This window comes from Dreissena polymorpha, chromosome 7 (assembly GCF_020536995.1).
Source record: "Dreissena polymorpha isolate Duluth1 chromosome 7, UMN_Dpol_1.0, whole genome shotgun sequence".
NCBI classification, from domain to species: Eukaryota; Metazoa; Mollusca; class Bivalvia; order Myida; family Dreissenidae; genus Dreissena; species Dreissena polymorpha.
This window is the reverse complement of record NC_068361.1, coordinates 91,865,805-91,886,537: the sequence shown is the minus strand read 5'-3', so window position 1 is coordinate 91,886,537 and position 20,733 is coordinate 91,865,805. Positions and strand designations below refer to the sequence as shown.

The window sequence follows — 20,733 nt, the reverse complement described above, 5'->3', positions numbered from 1 at the left end:
TTTTTAGTAGCAAATAATTAAAAGCCACTACTGTGACTGTAGATTCACCAATCAAAATGTGCAGCTCCATGAGATACACATGCATGCCAAATATATAAAGTGGCTATGTTCAATATTGAATAATTTTCTCCCTTTTTAAAGCTTATTACTTCCCTTAAATCTGTATTTTTTACCGTAGACTGTAAAGGATGACCTTGACCTTTTACTACAATGTGTTTGCCAGAATAACAATGCCGCCTAATGCGCCGCTTTGATTTATTTAACAAAAATATATACGTGGGCAGGTAAGATAACTATGTCCATTTAAAGCTTATTACTTCCCTTGACTTTGTTTTTTGCAGCCTAGACCTTGAAGGATGATGTTCACCTTGAAATTTTACCACTCAAAATGTGCAGCTCCATGAGATACACATGCATGCCAAATATCAAGGTGCTATCTTCAATATTTAACAAGAGCTGTCTCCATCGGAAGACATATGCCCCCAAGAAATGCTTTTTCGAAAGCTAACGCAGATTTCGAAACCTCAACGCGGATCCTAAGTTCAAGGTCAAGGTCAAAGGGGTCAAAATTTGTGTGAGTATGGAAAGGCCTTGTCCATATACACATGCATACCAAATATGCAGGTTACATCTAAAGCAACATAAAAGTTTTGAGCATTTTTCGAGTGGAAACGCAATTTTTTTTATGATTCAAGGGCCGTAACTCAAGAGTGCCTGCGTTAATTTGGCTGATTATCAAACTTAACCTAGATTTTATTGTCTTACACATTTTTATGAAGTTTAGCGGAAATGAGAAAAAACCTCAATTTTTCGCTGATTCAAGGGCCATAACTCAGGAGTGTCTTGGTCAATTTGGCTGATTATTGAACTTTACCTAGTGTTATTGCCTTACACATTTTTATGAAGTGTGGCAAAGATCCTATGACATTTGCTCGAGTTAATGAGCGGAAACAAAAACAACAACAATTTTACGATGATCCAAGGGCCGTAACTCAGGAGTGTCTGGGTCAATTTGGCTGATTATCAAACTTGACCTTGATATTACTGCCTTACACATTTTCATGAAGTTTGGTAAAGATCCTATGAAATTTGCTCGAGTTATTGAGCGGAAACGAGAAAAAGACCAATTTTACGATGATTCAAGGGCTGAAACTCAGGAGTGTCTGGGTCAATTTGGCTGATTATCGAACTTGACCTAGATGTTATTGCCTTGCACATTTTCATGAGGTTTGGAGAAGATCTGATAACAATTGCTTAAGTTATTGAGCGGAAATGAGAAAAAAACCAATTTTACGATGATTCAAGGGCTGTAACTCAAGAGTGTCTGGGTAAATTAGGCGGATTATCGAACTTGATCTATATGTTATTGCCTTACACATTTTCATGAAGTTTGGTGAAGATTGGATAACAATTGCCTGACTTATTGAGCGGAAAGTAATTCGGACGGGACTAACTGACTGACTGACTGACGGTGCGATTTTAATATGCCCCCAGAACCTATGATCTGAGGGCATAAAAAGTTATGGCCAATGTTAAGGTTTTAGCACGACGCCTACGGCGGATGGCGAGCTGGCTATGACAATAGCTCGGGTTTTCTCCGAAAACAGCCTCACTAAAAATTAACATTTTAGAATATGTTACATCAGAAGAGCAATAAACAGAAGTTAACATACCTGGAAATAACATATCCATAAAAAGACAATATGCTGCACCTGGAATATAAAGCAGGTCAAAAGATTATAGCAAACAGCAAATTATGGTCATATGAACTTTTTTAAAGTTATTTTCTTCTGTTGTTGATTTATTCTCTAAAGAATACCTCAAATTAAGTATACAACATTATGTTTCAAATACGTTCTTTTTTGGGACTTCATATCTTACAGCCTTTGCTTTTTGGGTTGAGAAAAATAGGGGGAAAACCATGCAATTTGGAAAAATACACATTATTCATATGATGATAAATATCAGTATTCACATTGTTTAAAAGTGAATGTTTAACAGCATTTTAAAATGTATATTATAAAGTGTTACAGAATCATATCCCTGTATAATAAACTAAATAAACTCATTATTAAGCTTATTGGAAAATTATGTTCTGCATATTTTTGTTCGAAATTTTGGCCAGATTTTTTGGGAAAAATATTGCTTTTTTGCTATTAAAATGCAGTCTGTAAGAGGCTGTAATTTTGGGTAAAACAAGAGCTTTGTCACAGACATGACGAATACCCCCACATGCCACATTGACACAGAATATTTTGCACGTTGTCTTCACAAAAAATAGCGGACACCATGCTCAATGTTTAAAACACACTAAGTGACCCCATGACCTAGTTTTCGACCCAGCATGGCCCATGTTCGAACTTGACCTACACATCACCTAGATACAACTTCTGACTAAGTGTGGTGAAGATCGGATGTAAATTACTTTAATTAGATAGCGGACACCATGCCGAACGTGTAAAACATACTAAGTGACCCTGTGACCTTGTTTTTGATCTGGCATTGCCCATGATCGAACTTGGCCTTAAGATCATCTAGATACAACTTCTGACCAGGTTTGGTGAAGCTCGGATGAAAACTACTTGAATTAGAGAGCAGACACCATGCTCAATGTTTCAAATGCACTAAGTGACCTAGTTTTTGACCCAGCATGACCCAGATTCGAACTTGACCTAGACATCATCAAGATACAACATCTGACCAAGTTTGGTGAAGATGGGATGAAAACAACTTGAATTAGAGAGCGGACACTTAAGGCCAAAAAAAAAAATAGTCTTGGTTCAGGGAACCCGACCGACCCTATTTTTTGCCCCCGACCCTAACGATTTTTTTGGTCCATGGAAAAAAATCTGATGGCGAAAATGCTAAAATCTCGTAAAATTTCATTGAAAACAGCCACCATTTAAATCTGGATTGGGTTTCTATATTTTTCTCTTTGTTTCAATGAAAGTGTTCGCAATTTGAACAGTGAACAAAAACCGGTCTGCACCTGTATACGAGACATCGCTTGACCTTATTGTCATTGAAGTGCGCATGCTAGCTGGCCAATCAACATTGAGCTCTCTTACACATCAAATGACGTTGTTGAATGAAATGTAAAAATGGGTGGAGCTATGGAGTAATATTCGGTCATTCATGCGCAGATACTGTGCACTTTGAATACACAGTTAATATTGTCGTCTGCAAACAAAATAGCGGCCGGTCGCAAATGTCGTATTATTGAAGATTAAAAATGAAAAGAAGCGTGACAATAATTTAATTATTTCCAAGCTGTCTATTGATCTGAATTTAAAAGTGATAATTAAATAATTAGTTCTATGTCGATGATGTTACAACTTTCTGCCAATTTCCGATCGAAATGAAAAGATGATAATTAATTAATTTGTTTGTTTTACTCGCACACTATGCTAACTGACAGCAGCGTATTTTAATCAAATGAAAATGTGAAAAACACGCGCGGTTTAATTGTAATTAAAGTTTTGAATTTTTAACACATAGGAAGAGTCATTCATCTAGTCTACTATAAAAATGGAAGTAACCACTTTGTCTCTACAGTCGCTAACATGGCGTCTTTAACCTTAAAGAGTCATAACAACAAAAAAAAAAAATTAAAACACAAAACACTAGAGCATTCCAAGAGTCATGGAAACTTGACAACAATTGGCTTCGCTTTGATAATGAATCAAAATCAATGTACTGTGAGGCCCTTAGCCTGTACAAACCAATAGCAACATTCAAATTTATGTACACTGCTCACTTCCTGTGTGATGCGCTCAAACCCATTGCCATTTTATCAAAAAATGTACCAGAAGAAAGACTTGTGCTATTCTGAGGTTACCCTTCTTTTGACAGCCACTATTCAGACTCTTGAGCACGTGTCGGAGACTAGGTCAGGTCTCATGATGAAAAAAATTCTGAAGGTCACACCCCAAACACCAGAGACTGATAAAGATGGCGTGTTCACTTTTGAATATGAAGGTCACACTATCACAGACAGACAAACAAAAAATGGTTGGCTCAAAGAAATTTTGGGCCAGCGCTAGCCCTGAAGAAGTGCATAAAGAGCTAGGAATATTGAATAATATACAACGACTAAATACCACATGTGCAATGTTAATCATTTGGTCAGTGTTTAAACAATCATGGGTGCATTAACTGACCCTTTTTCACCCTGAAATCAGTCGACTGGTAAAAAAAAAAAAAAAAAAGAAAAAACCTACCTACCCTCCTACATTTTTCTGGCCATGTTCCCTGAACCAAGACTATTTTTTTTTTGGCCTAATACGGACCGACAGACAGACCGACATACCGACCTACAGACAAGCTCACTCCTATATACCCCCCTTAAACTTCGTTTGTTGAGGTATAAAAAAGCACTGAAATATTAAGGAATCTGAAATGAAAAATATTAAGGAATCTGAAATGTTTCATCACAGAGCACATGCAGTACATGTATGTTTTGGTGCCCAATTATAATTCATGATTTGTTTTACATTTAAGAAAAGCCAACAAAAGCATAATATAATATTATAGTTTGTTTGAGACCTAAAATTATCAAACTCAAGGACATTCACTTCATATAATACAATCAGCAAACATACACCTGCATTTTTGAAAACATAAGACCATTCCAAGCAGCCTATTACAAGGTTAAATTTCCCATTTAGCCTCTTCTGGGAAAACAGGACTTAATGCATTCCATAATTAACGTGTTGTCCCAGATAGGCCTGTGCACTCCATACAGGCTAATTTAAATTAGGAACAACTCTTTCTGTTGTATGGAATTTTTCTTTTAAAGGAAGTCTGTTCCAAATCAAAACTGTGTCAAGTGGAAAGTGTCGTCCCTTATTAGACTGCACACCCTAATCTGGGACGAAACTTCATCAACATGCATTAAGCCAAGTTTTCCCAGAAAGGGCTCAATTAGACTTGTACAAGAAAATCACTACATTCAAGCGGTGACGTACCTGTACACAATTCCTCAATTTTACTATAACTAGTTTGGAGACTGTCGTTGACCCATGTGATGATGTCGTGTCTACTCAGATTCTCCTGTGTACAACTCGTACTGTACACGTTAACTGCCATGGCGTCTATAGTTCTGAAATCATAAAGACATTAGTGAGATTTCTGGGAAAACTGTACTTAATGCAAGTGTCATCCCAGATAAGCCTGTGCAGTCTTTAACAGTTAAGGGTCATTCCTGATAAGCTTGTGCAGTCTGCACAGGCTAATCAGGGAAAACACTTTTCAATTTTATAGAATTTTTTGTTTTAAGTGTTGTCCCTGTTAAGATTGTGTGGACTGCAAATTTCAAATGCATGGATTGGCTTATGCAATTGTGTTAAAGTATTCACCACTAAAAGTTTTCATAAATGAATTTGATTGCTCAGCCCATGATTTCTTGATTTAAATCCATTGTGTTGGTCAACTGGGTGCATATTTCAAAGAGCTCTGACATGAAATGAATGACGATGACATGACTTATTACACTGCTATTAGTTTTTACAAATGTATAAGAGAAAATCCTTTTAACTGAATTTTAATTAATTAATTTTAAATATCACACTGACAGAAATAAATTGGTACATGTGAAAAACATTTGTTAATGTATGTGGATTTTTCACCATATTATATAGTTGTCAATCACCTCAGTGCTCAAACTTTTCCTGAGTAAGCTGGGTTACAAGTAATAACTAAACATCACATTATCATCCACATATTACCCGTTATTGGTGATAGGGCTTAGGCAGTAAGGGGTAAATTGCCAGATATTGAAGAATACATGTACAATATTAAAGGCTGTTTCATTGAGAACATATACATGTATCTGCAGGCTGTTGGGCAGATGATGAGAATTAACCTCATGGAGAAATCATAAATTATAAATAAGATTCTCAAACCCCTGGGCCTCATTAAGTTACATGAACTCCCATCACAGCACAGTTCTTTTCACCAACTCACATACCCAATAACTGGCACTTGTTAACAGTACAGAACACAACAAGAGATGTGTTCGTCAGAAACACAATGCCCCCTACTGCGCCGCTTTGAAATAAAAGGGGGGGGTCTGTAGACAGTCAAAAAATGACCAAGTCAGACATCACTGACAACCAAGGCCTGTGGTTTATAAAGAGATCATAGCCAGAGTTCATCATGTGTAGCGGATCCGTGGTCTAGTGGCAACACACTGGCTTCACAATCCAGAGATCGCTGGTTCGATCCCCCGCTGCACCTCACCTACTCACTCGTCTTTCGCATGAGACGTTAAACCGAGGTGCAGTGTACTAGGTGCTATACACCGGGCACTAAAAGACCCAGGGTCACCTCTGGAACAGGGTGTCTCCTGTATCTTGCACTATCCCCCGTAACCAACTAACACGTCTTTCTGGGGGCGATGGCCATATGGGAGACAATCCCTGTGCACTCGATAAAAAATAATGAAGAAGAAGTTCATCATGTATCTATGGACACAAGTCCACAGGTATGCAATGAAGTAATGAACCCTACCATTCACACATTAGTACAGGAAAGAAATGATAATTATATCATTTAAAAACAAGAGATGTGTTTGTCAGAAACACAATGCCCCCTATGCCCCACTTTGAAGCCATAGATTTGACCTTTGACCATGAAGGATGACCTTGACCTTTCACCATTAAAAATGTGCAGCTCCATGAGAAACACATGCATGCCAAATATCAAGTTGCTATCTTCAATATTCAAAAAGTTATGACCAAACTTTAATGAAGGTTAAAGTTTTAGGAAAGAAAAATACAATGATATTTGAACTTTGACCTTGAAGGATGACCTTGACCTTGACTTTTTACCACTCAAAATGTGCAGCTCCGTGAGATACGCATGCATGCCAAATATGAAGTTTCTATCTTCAATATTGCAAAAGTTATCAAACTTTAACCAAGGTTAAAGTTTTGGGACACACACAATGAATGAATGACAAGACAGACAAACAGGCCAAAAACAATATACCCCCGATCTTTCTATCCGGGGTATAAAAATCTTTGACAAATCAATCATTTGAGTTATAAATAATCAAAATAAAAAATCTGTACAGTAACTGTGAAAAGAACTTAAATTCTTGGTGAGGAAATATATAATCTGCAATTTATAATTATATAAATTACTTCCCTTGAAAATAATTGTCTCTAACAAATCTCTATTTTTAGTAGCAAATAATTAAAAGCCACTACGGTGACTGAAGATCCACCACTCAAAATGTGCAGCTCCATGAGATACACATGCATGTCAAATATCAAGTTGCTATGTTCAATATTGAATAATTATCTCCCTTTAAAGCTTATTACTTCCCTTGGATTTGGATTTTTGACCTTAGACCTTGAAGGATGACATTAACCTTTTACCACGATGTGTTTGTCAAAAACACTTTGCCGCCTTCTGCGCCGCTTTGATTTATTTAACAACAAGGGACAAAATTGTCACAAAACCAGGTTTTCATTGTGAAAAAAAATCTGATAAAGGGAGACAACTCAAACTGAACTTTTGAAATGAACAAACAAAATTAACCCCCTTTGTAAGTTTGTTTTTAAATAAATCTATTTTTAGTCGTGGGGACCTTGACATTGGAGATATTGACGTGATTCTTTCGTGCGACACACCGTCCCATGATGGTGAACAAATGTGCCAAATGATTTTAAAATCTCATAATGAATGACATAGTTATAGCCCAGACAAGCTCATTAATGGCTATTTTTTACCTTTGAACTCAAAGTGTGACCTTGACCTTGGAGATATTGACGTAATTTTTTCGCGCGACACACCGTCTAATGATGGTTAACAAATGTGCCAAATGATTTTAAAATCTCACAATGAACGACAAAGTTATGGCCCGGACAAGCTTGTTCCGCCCGCCCGCCAGCCAGCCAGCCAGCCCGCCCGCATTCGCCAATCTAATAACCAGTTTTTTCCTTCGGAAAACCTGGTTAAAAATATATAATTTGGCAGGTCAGATAATTATGTCCATTTAAAGCTTATTACTTCCTTTGGATTTGTTTTTTCGACCTTGTGACCTAGGCATGACCCATATTCGAACTTGACCTAGATATTGTCTAGATACAACTTCTGACCAAGTTTTGTAAAGATCGGATAAAAACTATTTGAATTAGAGAGCGGACACGAAAAGTGTATTATAATCTTTTGAACTGATAATGTATTGACCTAAATCATCCTTATATCCATTATAAACCACACAATGATAGTTGACTGTTAAAAGTTAATCTCTTGTGACACATCAATGGAAAGGCATTATCAAACTTCAACCTTTTTTTATTCATGGATTTATTATACCCCTCACTAAGACTTATTAAATACTGAATACTGTGAATTCTCCATAGAATGTCAGTCTGTCTATCTGTCTGTCTATCTCTCTGTATGTCTGATGCCTTTCAGTCTATAGACAGTCACACAATATTGTCCAAACAAGTACTCACTCCAGTCACACAATATTGTCCAAACAAGTACTCACTCCTACACTATTCAACAGGTCTATTATTATACCTTTGTAAAGCACATTAAAACACAATACATAAACAATTCTTACTCACTTCACATCTTTCAACAAAATTTATGGCAAGCAATTTACTTCCTGCCAGAATTCATCATTATATGAAATCATTAAGTGTTCTCTTAAATAACCATAATCTGTATTAAGAAAACACTCGTACTTTATACAATAGTTATAAACGGCAACTTCTTTAAACATCTGGTTTTGTGAGCACCCCACAACATAGTTTAATACCTGTGTTCCTTTAAATCAAATAAATGAGAATTTATTTTTTTAAATTGTGAACAAAGAACGATAACACAAACAGCTGTCTTCATTTGATTTTCCTGCATGTTATTACTGGCCAACCACCAAAAATCATTATTTTCTAGAAAAAAATCTTATATAAGCCTTTGTGCTTGAAAAAAGATCAAGCGTTATATTAGCAAATTCAGTGCTGAACATCTTACAGGTGGTTAGCATGTGGCTATGATATTAATAAGTGAAAACATCAATTTGAATGATAAATAATCAAATATAACAAAAAAACAACGGCTCTGAAAAAAAAATCACTACCAAATATATATATAACAAGGTATTCAACTCAAAATAACCCGAAAACGGGGTGCATCGCTTTGAACAGCCATAACTTCATCAGTTATGCAGCGATTTGCACGAATTCTGTCTTATTCAACTCAGAACATCTATGTCTTTTGCCTTAAAGTTTTAAATGTCCGGATTATATATCTAAAGGGAGGAGGTTAAGAGCCAAGTCAAATGTGCATCAATAACAGCTTAATTGTCATCATCAGTTGCATAGTTGACTGCAAAACACCATCATACTTTTACTGTTGATTTTGTCATTTACATATTATAGTAATACATGTTTACTACTTTCATAGACCTAGAACAGTGTGCATTGCAAAGTTTATAAGGTCCTTCCAGGCCAGAGGCTCATTATAGCTTACTAAACTCACACAAGTTGAACATGAATTGAAATTAATGTTATCACACATTGGTTAAATTAATTTTGTCCAGGGATTTTTTTCCTTCTTTATAAAGTACCGGTAAACGGCACTTTCCCAATTACGAAAAAACTACAGATTTTCCAATTGCTGTCCAAAAAATTCCCAATTTAAGGTAAAAAAAACAACAAAAAAACATTTTTTTTATTTTTTTTTGGAAAATGCAACATTTAGTTAGTTTCCCTATGCAGCTCTATGGTTTGAACCTAGGTAAATATAATATTGACAGCTTGAAAACACTTAGTTATCAATTTTAAAGTATTTGGAAGCATAAAATCAAATAAACCAATTTCCCAATTTGAGGGTTTCACGACTCGATTTTTCCCAATTTTCAGGTTTTCACGACTCAATTTTTCCCAATTGGACCGGTACGGGTACTTTTCCCAATTTGACAAAAAAATCGCTGATGTCTAATCACACCCTCATCACTAAGTCACTCAATTATGTCATATCAGACCTTTCATTCTGAACTCCTGTGCTCTTACACTGATCATTGCAACCAACACATGTGAAGTCATTAAATAATCTCAACACAACCAGTAATTGTCAGAAATGAAAACTTCACTGACAATTTAATCATCAAATCAAATAAGGCAGGGCTTAACACTAACTTTTTTTCAACTAGCCCATTCGGGCTAATAAATGCAGAACCAGCCCCGACCAATCTTTCATGTGCCCCAACCAAAGTATTATCAAAACCTGTATATTTATCATTTAACTTGTATTTTCTTGTGCGTGGAGATGCGCAATTATGATTCAATCATTCTTATTAGCTTGCCTTACTAATGCTAATGAATTCAATATTCATCTACTTAAGACATCTATTTGTAATCTTCACGCAATTTCTGGAGAAAGTTCCTTTTTTTTGTCCCTCATACTTTCTCTTACTTTCCTCCTTCCCTTTTCTTTTTTTATCCGAGGAACCCCCATCCCCACCCGTAAAGCCAAACTTAAACAACGACATGAACGTTAAAACCTGTTTACATAGATTGCCGCGGTTGCCGTCTGACAACAAACGGTAAGTGAATCTTAGGTGTCGCAAAATAACAAATAAAGTGTTACAGTAGTCGTGACAATTGTACAAGGTTAACTCTCTACTAAAAGCCGGGATCGACCATTAATATAAGTTTTGCTAATTCGAATTGCGTAAAAAAGATTGTCAAAACACTTCTAATCGATCAATCAAATTAAAATTATTTAAAATTGATAAATTAATAATAATTTTATATTAACTTTGTGTTAATGTCGAGGTTTACACCTTCATCGATCCCGGACAATCCTGGGCGATCCCGGCTTTTAGTTTTAAACGTATTTTTTTTAAAAACACGTCTCTTTGAGGAAAACAATCAAAACCGTATCTGTCGGAATTCCGTTTAAAAATAGGTACTGACGTGTTTTATCAGGAAAACCGCCGGGGATTTTCTGAATTGTCGGCCTCTTTTTGATTGCCATCAGGGGGTTCCAAATCTATTTCGAGTTACGATCTGTTTGTAGTCTCCGACTTCACTCTGGGATTTAATTGTCATCTGATCATACTGTATTGAGATTTTTGCATCTTTCAAAAGCTTATTTAAAACGCAGTTTATTGATATAGAACACATAATCCAACACAAAATACACACGACCGGTCGGACATTGGCTAGCCCAGACCTAAGGTACAGGCAGTGATTGTCGTTCGGACGTGCCTTAGTGTTAAGCCCTGAATAAGGGATTGACCAAATTAATTTTGTTTAGTAGCTTTTCACACTAAAAGACTTGCATTCAAACAACCTAGACTTTAACACATCAAGGAAGTTGTCCAAATATTCTTCTCTTCCTGTAGCAGTTTTAACCCTTTCAGTGCTGGAACCGAATTTTGAAGGCATTTGCAAACAGTTTGGATCCAGATGAGACGCCACAGATTGTGGCGTCTCATCAGGATCCAAACTGTTTGCTATTCCGATAGTATTCTTTGAAAAAAATCGCAGAAAATGCTAATTTTAGAAATTCAGCAGACAACATTTTAGCAGACGACAAATTTCCCAGCATTATGCAAAGGGTTAACATACACCATTATGAGTAGCTGATGTCAATTTATTTATTATTAGCACATCGGAATAAATGAATGAATGACAATGAGATATTACTATACATTAACCTCAAATTTAACTAGCTGGAGTAATTAAGGTCTCAAAAAATATTTTTATTTATTTACCTATATCCCTTCATTTTTCCTCTGAATAAAAATTAGCACAACAACACAACAACAATGTGCACATTACATCTAGGGAATTCTCTGTAGTTAAATATTATCACTCACTTGGGCTGAACTGCATTTGTAATTGAATACAGATCACGTTCACTATATTTGCCAATTTGTACTTGTATTTCTATATTTCATTGTTTTAAATGACATTAATTGGCATTGTGTTTAATATTGGCATGCACATTTCACTAACAGTAAGATAAATATCAGCAATTGAAATTTGAACTTGTATTTACTTTATCTCAAAATGAAGCAAAATTAACTCTTAGGACTTTTTCTGTTTTATAAATATTATAAACAACCAAGCTTTCACCAAACTTATGCATTAATTTCATAACTGTTACAGGTTTGCAACAGTTTTTTTCAAGCTATTCATTGAAAGTAGACATTCTACCAAGTAATTTATACTTCTATCATTTTTTAACACCAAGAAAGCGTTTTTTTTTGTAATTATACGAAGTTGTGTAGATCAACAGATTATCTGAGCCAATCAAATTCAAAATATACCAGCAAATTGCTTAAAGGCTTGTGATTATTTTGATCAATGGGCATGATGCTCTTGTTTGTATCATATGAACATTTGCAAAATGAAATAAATTGCATTAGCCCACTTTTAAAATATGTGCAGGGCTTAATAGCCCTCGTCCTTAAAATATGTGCTCATCTTGTTGATTTGCAGAGAAATCTCCCATGTTCTCTATGCAAAAACTACTAAAACAGTACATGAGGGCTATCAGGGCAAAGTGGAAATTAACATGTATATCACTGATTCCATTAATTGTAGAGAGGTTGAAATCAACAAAACTCACGAAACGCCATGTTTATACTACATAATCATATAAATCCTCCATTCCAAATGAAAAGCATGTGCAACAAAACTGAAGAAACATAAATTGACCCAATTTTTTAATTCTCAAGTCAGTTTCACAGGAAAATTCAACAGAAAAATCTATAAATACAACTTACATGGGATGGCATAGATGAACATTTTTGTAAGAATGATATGGACACTTGTATGACTGTGTCGACACCGAATTACGAGCAATGTTCCACAATTCCATAGCGCGATTTCTTTGTCGCAAGTGATACTTTTCGTCTTTTACTTCTGACTTCCACATAATGTAATCCAAGCAATAAGATTATTCCCTTATTTTATGTGCTTTTTGACTGGCGATAGCCAGGAATAAGCCAACACACAAATTCTGTAAATCGGAAGCATTCCTGGTGACAGATGTGTCCAGGAAAACATCAATAAAACTTACTTTCATTAAAAGGTGTGTTTAAGGTTAGAAACTGCTGTGTCTATAATGTAGATTGTAAATAACTACTGTATATCATGTAGCACAAGTTAAAGACTTGCATTTGGTAATATACAGACTCAAATAAATTTGTTTAACAAGTTCATATTAAATGTTATACATGTATAAAGTGCAGCGAATTTTTTCCTTCTTTATGAAGTACTGGAAAACGGAACTTTCCCAATTAGGAAAAAACTACAAATTTCCCAATTGCTGTCAAACAAATTCCCACTTGAAGGACGCTAAAAAATATTTTTCGTCTTATTTATAAATAAAATGCAACATTTTGTTAGTTTCCATAATTTAATATATATAAATATATATATGCAGCTCTGTTGGTTGAACATAAGTAAATATAATATTGACACCTTGACAACATTTAGTTATCAATGTTAAAGTATTTGTGAGCAAAAAATCAAAAACACCACAGGGCCCTTGCTAAACTTTGGGGGATTGGGGCCAGGGCCTTTAGATGGGGGAATTTCGCTTCGTTTTTGGCGAAAAGGGGAATTTTAGAAGATCTTTTCACCAACCATTCAACACTTAAAATTGCTATATTTTAATGTAATTTAAATAAATATACATTTAATCAAAGGTTAATAACACGATACCAGCTGGCAACAAAGGTAAACAAGAGCACCGCCTTGCGGGTGCAGACCGCTCATCCATTTTTCTTTTTAAAGGTGAAGGGACCTATCTCAATACTTCAATAAAAAAAAAACGGAGGGGTGGGTGGAGAGGGGTGTATAGTGTGGGGTGTGGTCATTTATTACATCATCTTCCAAAAATAAGAAATAAAAATGCAAAAATTTTTTTTTATAAAAATTGGGGGGTGGGGATTCTTGGGTGGGATATTTTTGTTTGTGAGGGGGGAGTTATAGTGTGAGGGTGTGGTCATTTTTAAGATGATCGTTCAAAAATAAAACAAGAGTGCCAAACTGTCACAAGATACGCCAGTTTGAAGGTTTTGGACAACTTGATAACTTTACCATGACCCATATTTGAACTTGACCTACATATCATCTAGACACAACTTCTGACCAAATTTGGTGAAGATCAGATGAAAACTACTTCAATTAGAGAGCAGACACCATGCTCAATGCTTGAAATGCACTAAGTGACCTCGTGATCTAGTTTTTGACCCGGCATGACACATATTTGAACTTGACCTAGATATTGTCTAGACTCAAAACTTCTGACCAAATTTGGTGAAGATCGGATGAAAACTATTTCAATTAGAGAGCGGACACCATGCTAAATGCTTGAAATGAAGTTAGTGACCCTGTGACCTATTTTTTGACCCTGCATGACCCATATTAGAACTTGACCTAGATATTGTCTAGATACAACTTCTGACCAAGTATGGTGATTATCGGATGATAAATACTTCTATTACAGAGCGGACAACATGCTAAATGCTTGAAATGCACTAAGTGACCCCGTGACCTAGTTATTGACCCGGCATGACCCAAATTCGAACTTGACCTAGATATTGTCCAAATACAACTTCTTACCAAGTTTGGTGAAGATCGGATAAAAACTAAGATATGTAAAATTGTGTTTTAGGCTGAAATGAAAACACACTCTATTTTGCGAAAACGCCACACTGGAATTTTGGGAATTTCACGTCATGATCATGAAACTTCATAGGAACATTGATGATGACTGGCAGATGACCCCTATTGATTTTCAGGTCACTAGGTCAAAGGTCAAGGTCAAAGTGACTCGAAACAGTAAAATGGTTTACGGATGATAACTCAAGAATGCTTATGCCTAGGATCATGAAACTTCATAGTTACATTGATAATGACTGGCAGATGACCCCTATTGATTTTCAGGTCACTAGGTCAAAGGTCAAGGTCACAGTGACTCATAACAGTAAAATGGTTTCCCGATGATAACTCAAGAATAATTAGGCCTAGGATCATGAAACTTCATAGGTACATTGATCATGACTGGCAGATGACCTCTATTGATTTTCAGGTCACTAGGACAAAGGTAACAAAAAACATATTCACACAATGGCTGCCACTACAACTGACAGCCCATATTTTGTTTTTGTTTTTGCTTGTTGAAAATTTTCTTTTTGCTTGTTGAAGTTGGAATTGGGATTTTGTTTTTTCAGTTTGGGAAAAAAACAACCAGATTTGCATTGGGAATGAGGCCCATATTCAGACCCGTGGCATAGGGCGGAAAAGGCCTGTTTTTGCTTGTTGAAAATTTTCTTTTTGCTTGTTGAAAAGGGACGAAGTTGTTGGCATATTTTTCTAATCTTGTTTTCTTATTTTGGCAATGTAATATTTGCTGTTGTGAGACGCCATTTTGATGATTTATCATAACCTGCACAGTGTGCGCAGTATTGATCGATACAAAGACCAGAGCTCCAGATAAGGGCCGTACAGCCGTTAATATGGCTTTTTCATGAAGCATTTATTTTTATAAACTGGACGTACAATTACGACTTTAATATCCCTTATACGCATTTACGAAAAAAATCTGGCTGTACCAATACATCCGCGTCGGCGCATCGTGATTTGTTGGTCTCTAACCTAACGGCGCTTTTCATCAATTTAAAATTACCAAAAAAGTGTAGACTTGGTTCAGGTATTATTGTCTATTCTGTTGTGTGATTTCCGATAACTCGTTAACCCGTCAAAAACAATATGTCTGCTTGCAGGGAAGGCCAAGTAACCGAAAGGGGTTAAAACAAACACACTTTGTTGTCATATAATGACCACATAAGGTCGTCAAACCATCCTGACATTCAATCTGTAACCCAAAAATACATTGTCGCCCCGATATTAAACGATTTGATTGCATCTGTGGCCAAATACGTTAGAAAACACGATGGGAAACGGATGAGACAGTGACATTAGTGTTCATTTACAAAGGCTTAGCTTACTAGTTGGCTTGTGTTTTTTTGTCAAGAAAAAAAATAAAGAAATAGTATTTTAATAGTCATGAGTTTTAATGTGTCGTATTTGCATCATACATGTACTTCAGAATGGAAACCCTAATAAAGTGACTGTTTAAGAAGCTAAATATATTTATTGTAATTGCTGCAAATGTTTCTTTAAAGTCAGTTATACATCCTTCAATATCCAAGAACACAGGTAGTACAGTACTACCTGTATTTTTGGATATGATAGTACATGTAGTACTAATTGATTTTCAGCGTTACTCCTTTTCTTTCTGTCAGTGGCAGTACCGTTACTAATTTCACAAATCCTTATCTAGAGCTCTGAAAGCCGGGCTCAAAACAAGCGGATTTTCCCCCAATGTTTAGTTTGCAGATTAAGGTAACGTTATTTTGCGCATTTTAGAGGCCGAAAAAATATCAACTTTGCAATCATTGGAAGTTGGAATTGGGATTTTGTTTTTTCAGTTGGGGAAAAAAACAACCAGATTTGCATTGGGAATGTGGCCCATATACGGACCTGTGGCATAGGGCGGAAAAGGCCTGTTATATATCAAACAAATTGAGCCCTGACCGATACACATTGATGTTTCACATAAATTTACTTTCGTTTTTGACAGATTTTCAGAAAAAAATGTACATATTGCATCAATCTAAATTAAGAGTTAATTGATGATTGGTTGAATAAAACAAGAGCTGTCAGAGGACAGCGCACTCGACTATTCGAGTGCTTGACAGTACAACGTAAGCCATCATGGGGAAATTGTTGGTATTCAATAATTTATTAGACGATCTTTCAAAAATATAAAAAGGAGGGGGGGGGGGGTAGCAGACCTGTTTACCCTACCGATTGCTTCTCAGTAGTATGGAGGGCATCTTTCAGTAGTTTGGGGCTGTTGTCAGTAGTTTAGTAGTTTTAAACTTTTCAATCATTTTGAGCATGAAAACACCATGACTGGGTCACATATCAGTTTAACGGTACATAAAGCATAAGATGAATTTACTTGCTAATAATAAAATCTGTTAGGTGATTTTTTTTTTGCTTTGATGTTTTACAGCCTGTGCCATTTGGATTGGGAAAATTAGCGCGATAAACCATTAAATTGGAAAAAACGCGATTAACCATGAAATTTGTAGACATTAAGCATTATACATATGAATATAAGTTACAAAATTTAAATTGTTTTTAAGTGCATGTTTGGCAGCATTTTATATTATAAAGTGCTGCTTCAATGTCTTCTTAAAATGAAGACAATATTTAGATAATATCAATCCACATGCATATTAAACTTGCAATAATCTATAAATTCTTAAATACACCATTTGATCATAAGCTCTTTAAGAGTAGCTATTAATTTAATTCAGTATTTTTTAAAATTAAATATCATGAGGGGAAAACATAAACAAATATTGACAAACATCCTTTAGTGTTCTTGTTGTGTTAATGATGTATTAAATGGAGTTAGAATAATATATTTTATTTGTTTACCTTTCAATATCTTGCACTTGACAACCTCAGTTCAATGCTATTTCATTAAATTGTACAGCGTAACAAACATAATAAAGCAGAATATGCATATGAATCTGATTATACACAGATCCACTAACATATAAATCAAATCATGTTTGTCTCTTTCCATTTTAAAACGATACTCATCTTATAATAAATGCTCTAACTTTGTGAGTAGACTAAACTCCAATTTTCCAACACTCGTTTCCGTGACGCACATTCACTGTGCAGATTTCTGATAAATATTTGGGTTTTTTTTAATCTCAAACGTAGTATGTAGCGTCAATTGACACACGCATTACATCATTCCCTTATGACCATATGATATTATATTTTGTTAATTTGAATGGTATTTATTATTTTCGCCGTTAATCCCAATTTCTAGTCTGCTTGCCGCCATCTTGGACGTGTGTAAAAACAGGCGTGCTCAATCCCGATACATCGACTATCGTCGGTATTCTCTGCAATAGTAGGAGAGATGTGTATACTGGATAGCAACGTAAAATCGTATATATTCGGCTAAATTTGCGAACCAATACACAAGTCAGTTCGGTGACGACTTGACAAGCTCGATCAGCACTCCTTCCCCGGGAGGCTTGAATTTCAATGTTTTTTACTACGCAAGCGCCAAAATGATTATGATTGATAAATTACCCATTAAGACCGAAAATAAGGGAAAGTACGATTAAAATCTGCAATTTGACCATTTTGATCGACGGATCCGTAGTTTTTCAGTACAAATCCGTCGTGCGTAGTTAAGCCAAATAATCCGTAGTAACTACGGCGAATCCGTAGAAGTAAACAGGTCTGGGGTAGGGGGGTGAGAGGGGGGTATAACGTGGGGTGTGGTAATTTATTAGAAGATGTTTAAAAAAAAAAAATCGGGGGGGGGGGGGAGGAGTTTGGGGGGGTGGAGGGGGGTATAATGTGGGGTGTGGTAATTTATAAGATGATGTTTTAAAAAAAAATGGGAGGGGGGTAGGGATTCTGGGTAGGGGCGTGGGGTATTGTTTGGGTGGAATCCATTGTGGTATTCAGGTAAGTTTTGTTTTGTCAAAGTAATAATAAAATGTGATCATAAATAAAGAAGTTATGGCAATTTAAGCAAAATGTTCAATTATCCAAGTTTAAAAGGGGCCATAATTATGTCAAAATGCTTGATACAGTGGTCTGCCCTTGTTTATAGGTTGGGGTCATGTTGGTAAACAAGTATGCAACATATAAAAGCAATGTCAAAGGAGATATGAAATATTTTGGGTAGTACGCAAACTTTAACATAGATTTATCAATAATATGCATATTGGCCATATTCTAAGTATAAAAGGGGCAATAATTATGACAAAATGCTTGATAGAGTTGTCTGCTCTTGTTTATAGGTTGGGGTGATGTTGGTAAACAAGTATGCAAAATATAAAACATGGTTCAAACAGAAATCTCAAACCTAAATTCAAGCACTTTTCAAGGACTTTTCAAGGCCAAATTTTCATTTTCAAGGCCGAGCACCGTACGTTAGTTTCCTTTAAAAACTGCATTTTCAAACCAGATTTACATAGTAAATATCATTTTTTTTATTTGCTCAAACACATTACACTTATTCCACAATAACTCATACATGTTATTTCTAGTTATTACATAGAAATACAGGTTATCCATCCTTAACACAATGAGTGTCACATATGTACAGTACAGCCAACGCGGCTCAAACATAATCCGCGGCTACGCCACGGCCAGATTATTAGTACGCGGCCGCCGAATCGTGTGTTCACGCGGCGTATCGCCGTGGCAATCGGCATCGATCCGCGCAACGACGCAGAGTCTGTATTAACCTCGCGTAATTTCGCGGAGTAAATCCGCCGCATACGTACGCGGCAGATCGAGTGAAAAGATATCCACCTACATGTACATACATGTATGTGAAGCGTAGAATTAATTACGCGCAACTGTTAATGTTTCGTTCGATTATCATTATTAAATTTGTAATCCGAAACACACTTCCGAATTTTAATGCTAACGCGACCTTTGGCAAATTCTAGCGTCAAATAAACAGTGCTAAAATATCCTTTGTTTCATAAAAAGCGCGCGAAAATTATGCAGACATGTAGAACGTCGTTTGGAAAGTTTGGGTGTATTTTGTGTTGTATAAATACATGAACATCACGTCAAGCGTAAATCGCGTGTTCAGTTGAAAAAAAGCACCGATTAGACGTTATTTCATCATCTCTATAAATAGTAACACATGCCAAAATGTATTTGATACTTAAGGAAATATCGAGAATGTTTGTGTATCGTAAATATTTACCAGCATTTGCTTTAAAACTGGAATATACAGAATTATCGGGTAATTAGTAGCGATATTAACTGTATAATATGAACAAAATAAAACGTGTTTACATACACATATTCAAACAATAGTTATAATAAGCTGATAATTAACAAAACAACAAATACGTCGTCACCGTCTTGATTATTGATGTGGCTTCAAGCTGCTAATTTTCTTAGCTTAAATATAATAGCAAAATCAACATGCAATTAATTCATAAATCAACCATATGCTGGAGCCTTGACCACTTGTATGTGCGAAAACATAATTACGTGACAGTGTTTATGTGTGAAATACATACACTACGGGCGGGAAACAAACTTAATTGGCCAGACACATTAACTATGCTTACATGTATATGCTAAGACAATCCGCGCACAATACATTTATTATGATTTTAATTATTATTATAATTGTTCTTTCAAAATTTGTTAACTACATGTAACTAAAAAAATTGAAGATTTTTTATTTCATGATGCGCATCGACTCGGCATCATGTCGCGGATCGCGGCATGCCTCGGCGGACAGATGCGAAGTTTCGCGGCGAAATGCGACTTGCCGCCGCATACTGACGTTGCTTCAACGACTGAAGCGGCATCGACTCGTTTCGCCTTGCCGCCGCGGATCGCGAAATACGTTTGTTCCGCATTGGCTGTACTGTATTTACATTTAAAAGTTATTACAAACAAACACATTGTCTCTTTCTATGCTCACATCAAACAGACTAGTTCATTACATTTGAACAGCAGTCAGTTACTATAACATTTTGTCTTTAACAGAATTGATTTCCTTTTCCAGTTCTTCCAGCTCTCTCCTCTTATTCAGTTAACCACCCTGGTTTGAAACGACACTTCCCCATCCCTGCGTTTTCACTCGCAAAAATTGATCACAATGGAG

General features: G+C 35.8%; 1 protein-coding gene across 3 annotated transcripts in view; it reads right to left on the bottom strand.

Moving 5' to 3' along the window:
- Window positions 1-20,733, bottom strand: part of LOC127838452 (microtubule-associated protein RP/EB family member 1-like) — a 64,334-nt gene that overhangs the window by 8,877 nt on the left and 34,724 nt on the right. For all 3 annotated transcript variants that reach the window (XM_052366240.1, XM_052366239.1, XM_052366238.1), the window contains exons 2-3: window positions 4,968-5,101; window positions 1,674-1,712 (exon numbers count right to left, since the gene is read on the bottom strand). In XM_052366240.1, the coding sequence (XP_052222200.1) occupies window positions 1,674-1,712; window positions 4,968-5,088 (160 nt within the window). In that variant the 5' untranslated portion in view covers window positions 5,089-5,101. The remainder of the gene's footprint in view (window positions 1-1,673; window positions 1,713-4,967; window positions 5,102-20,733) is intronic.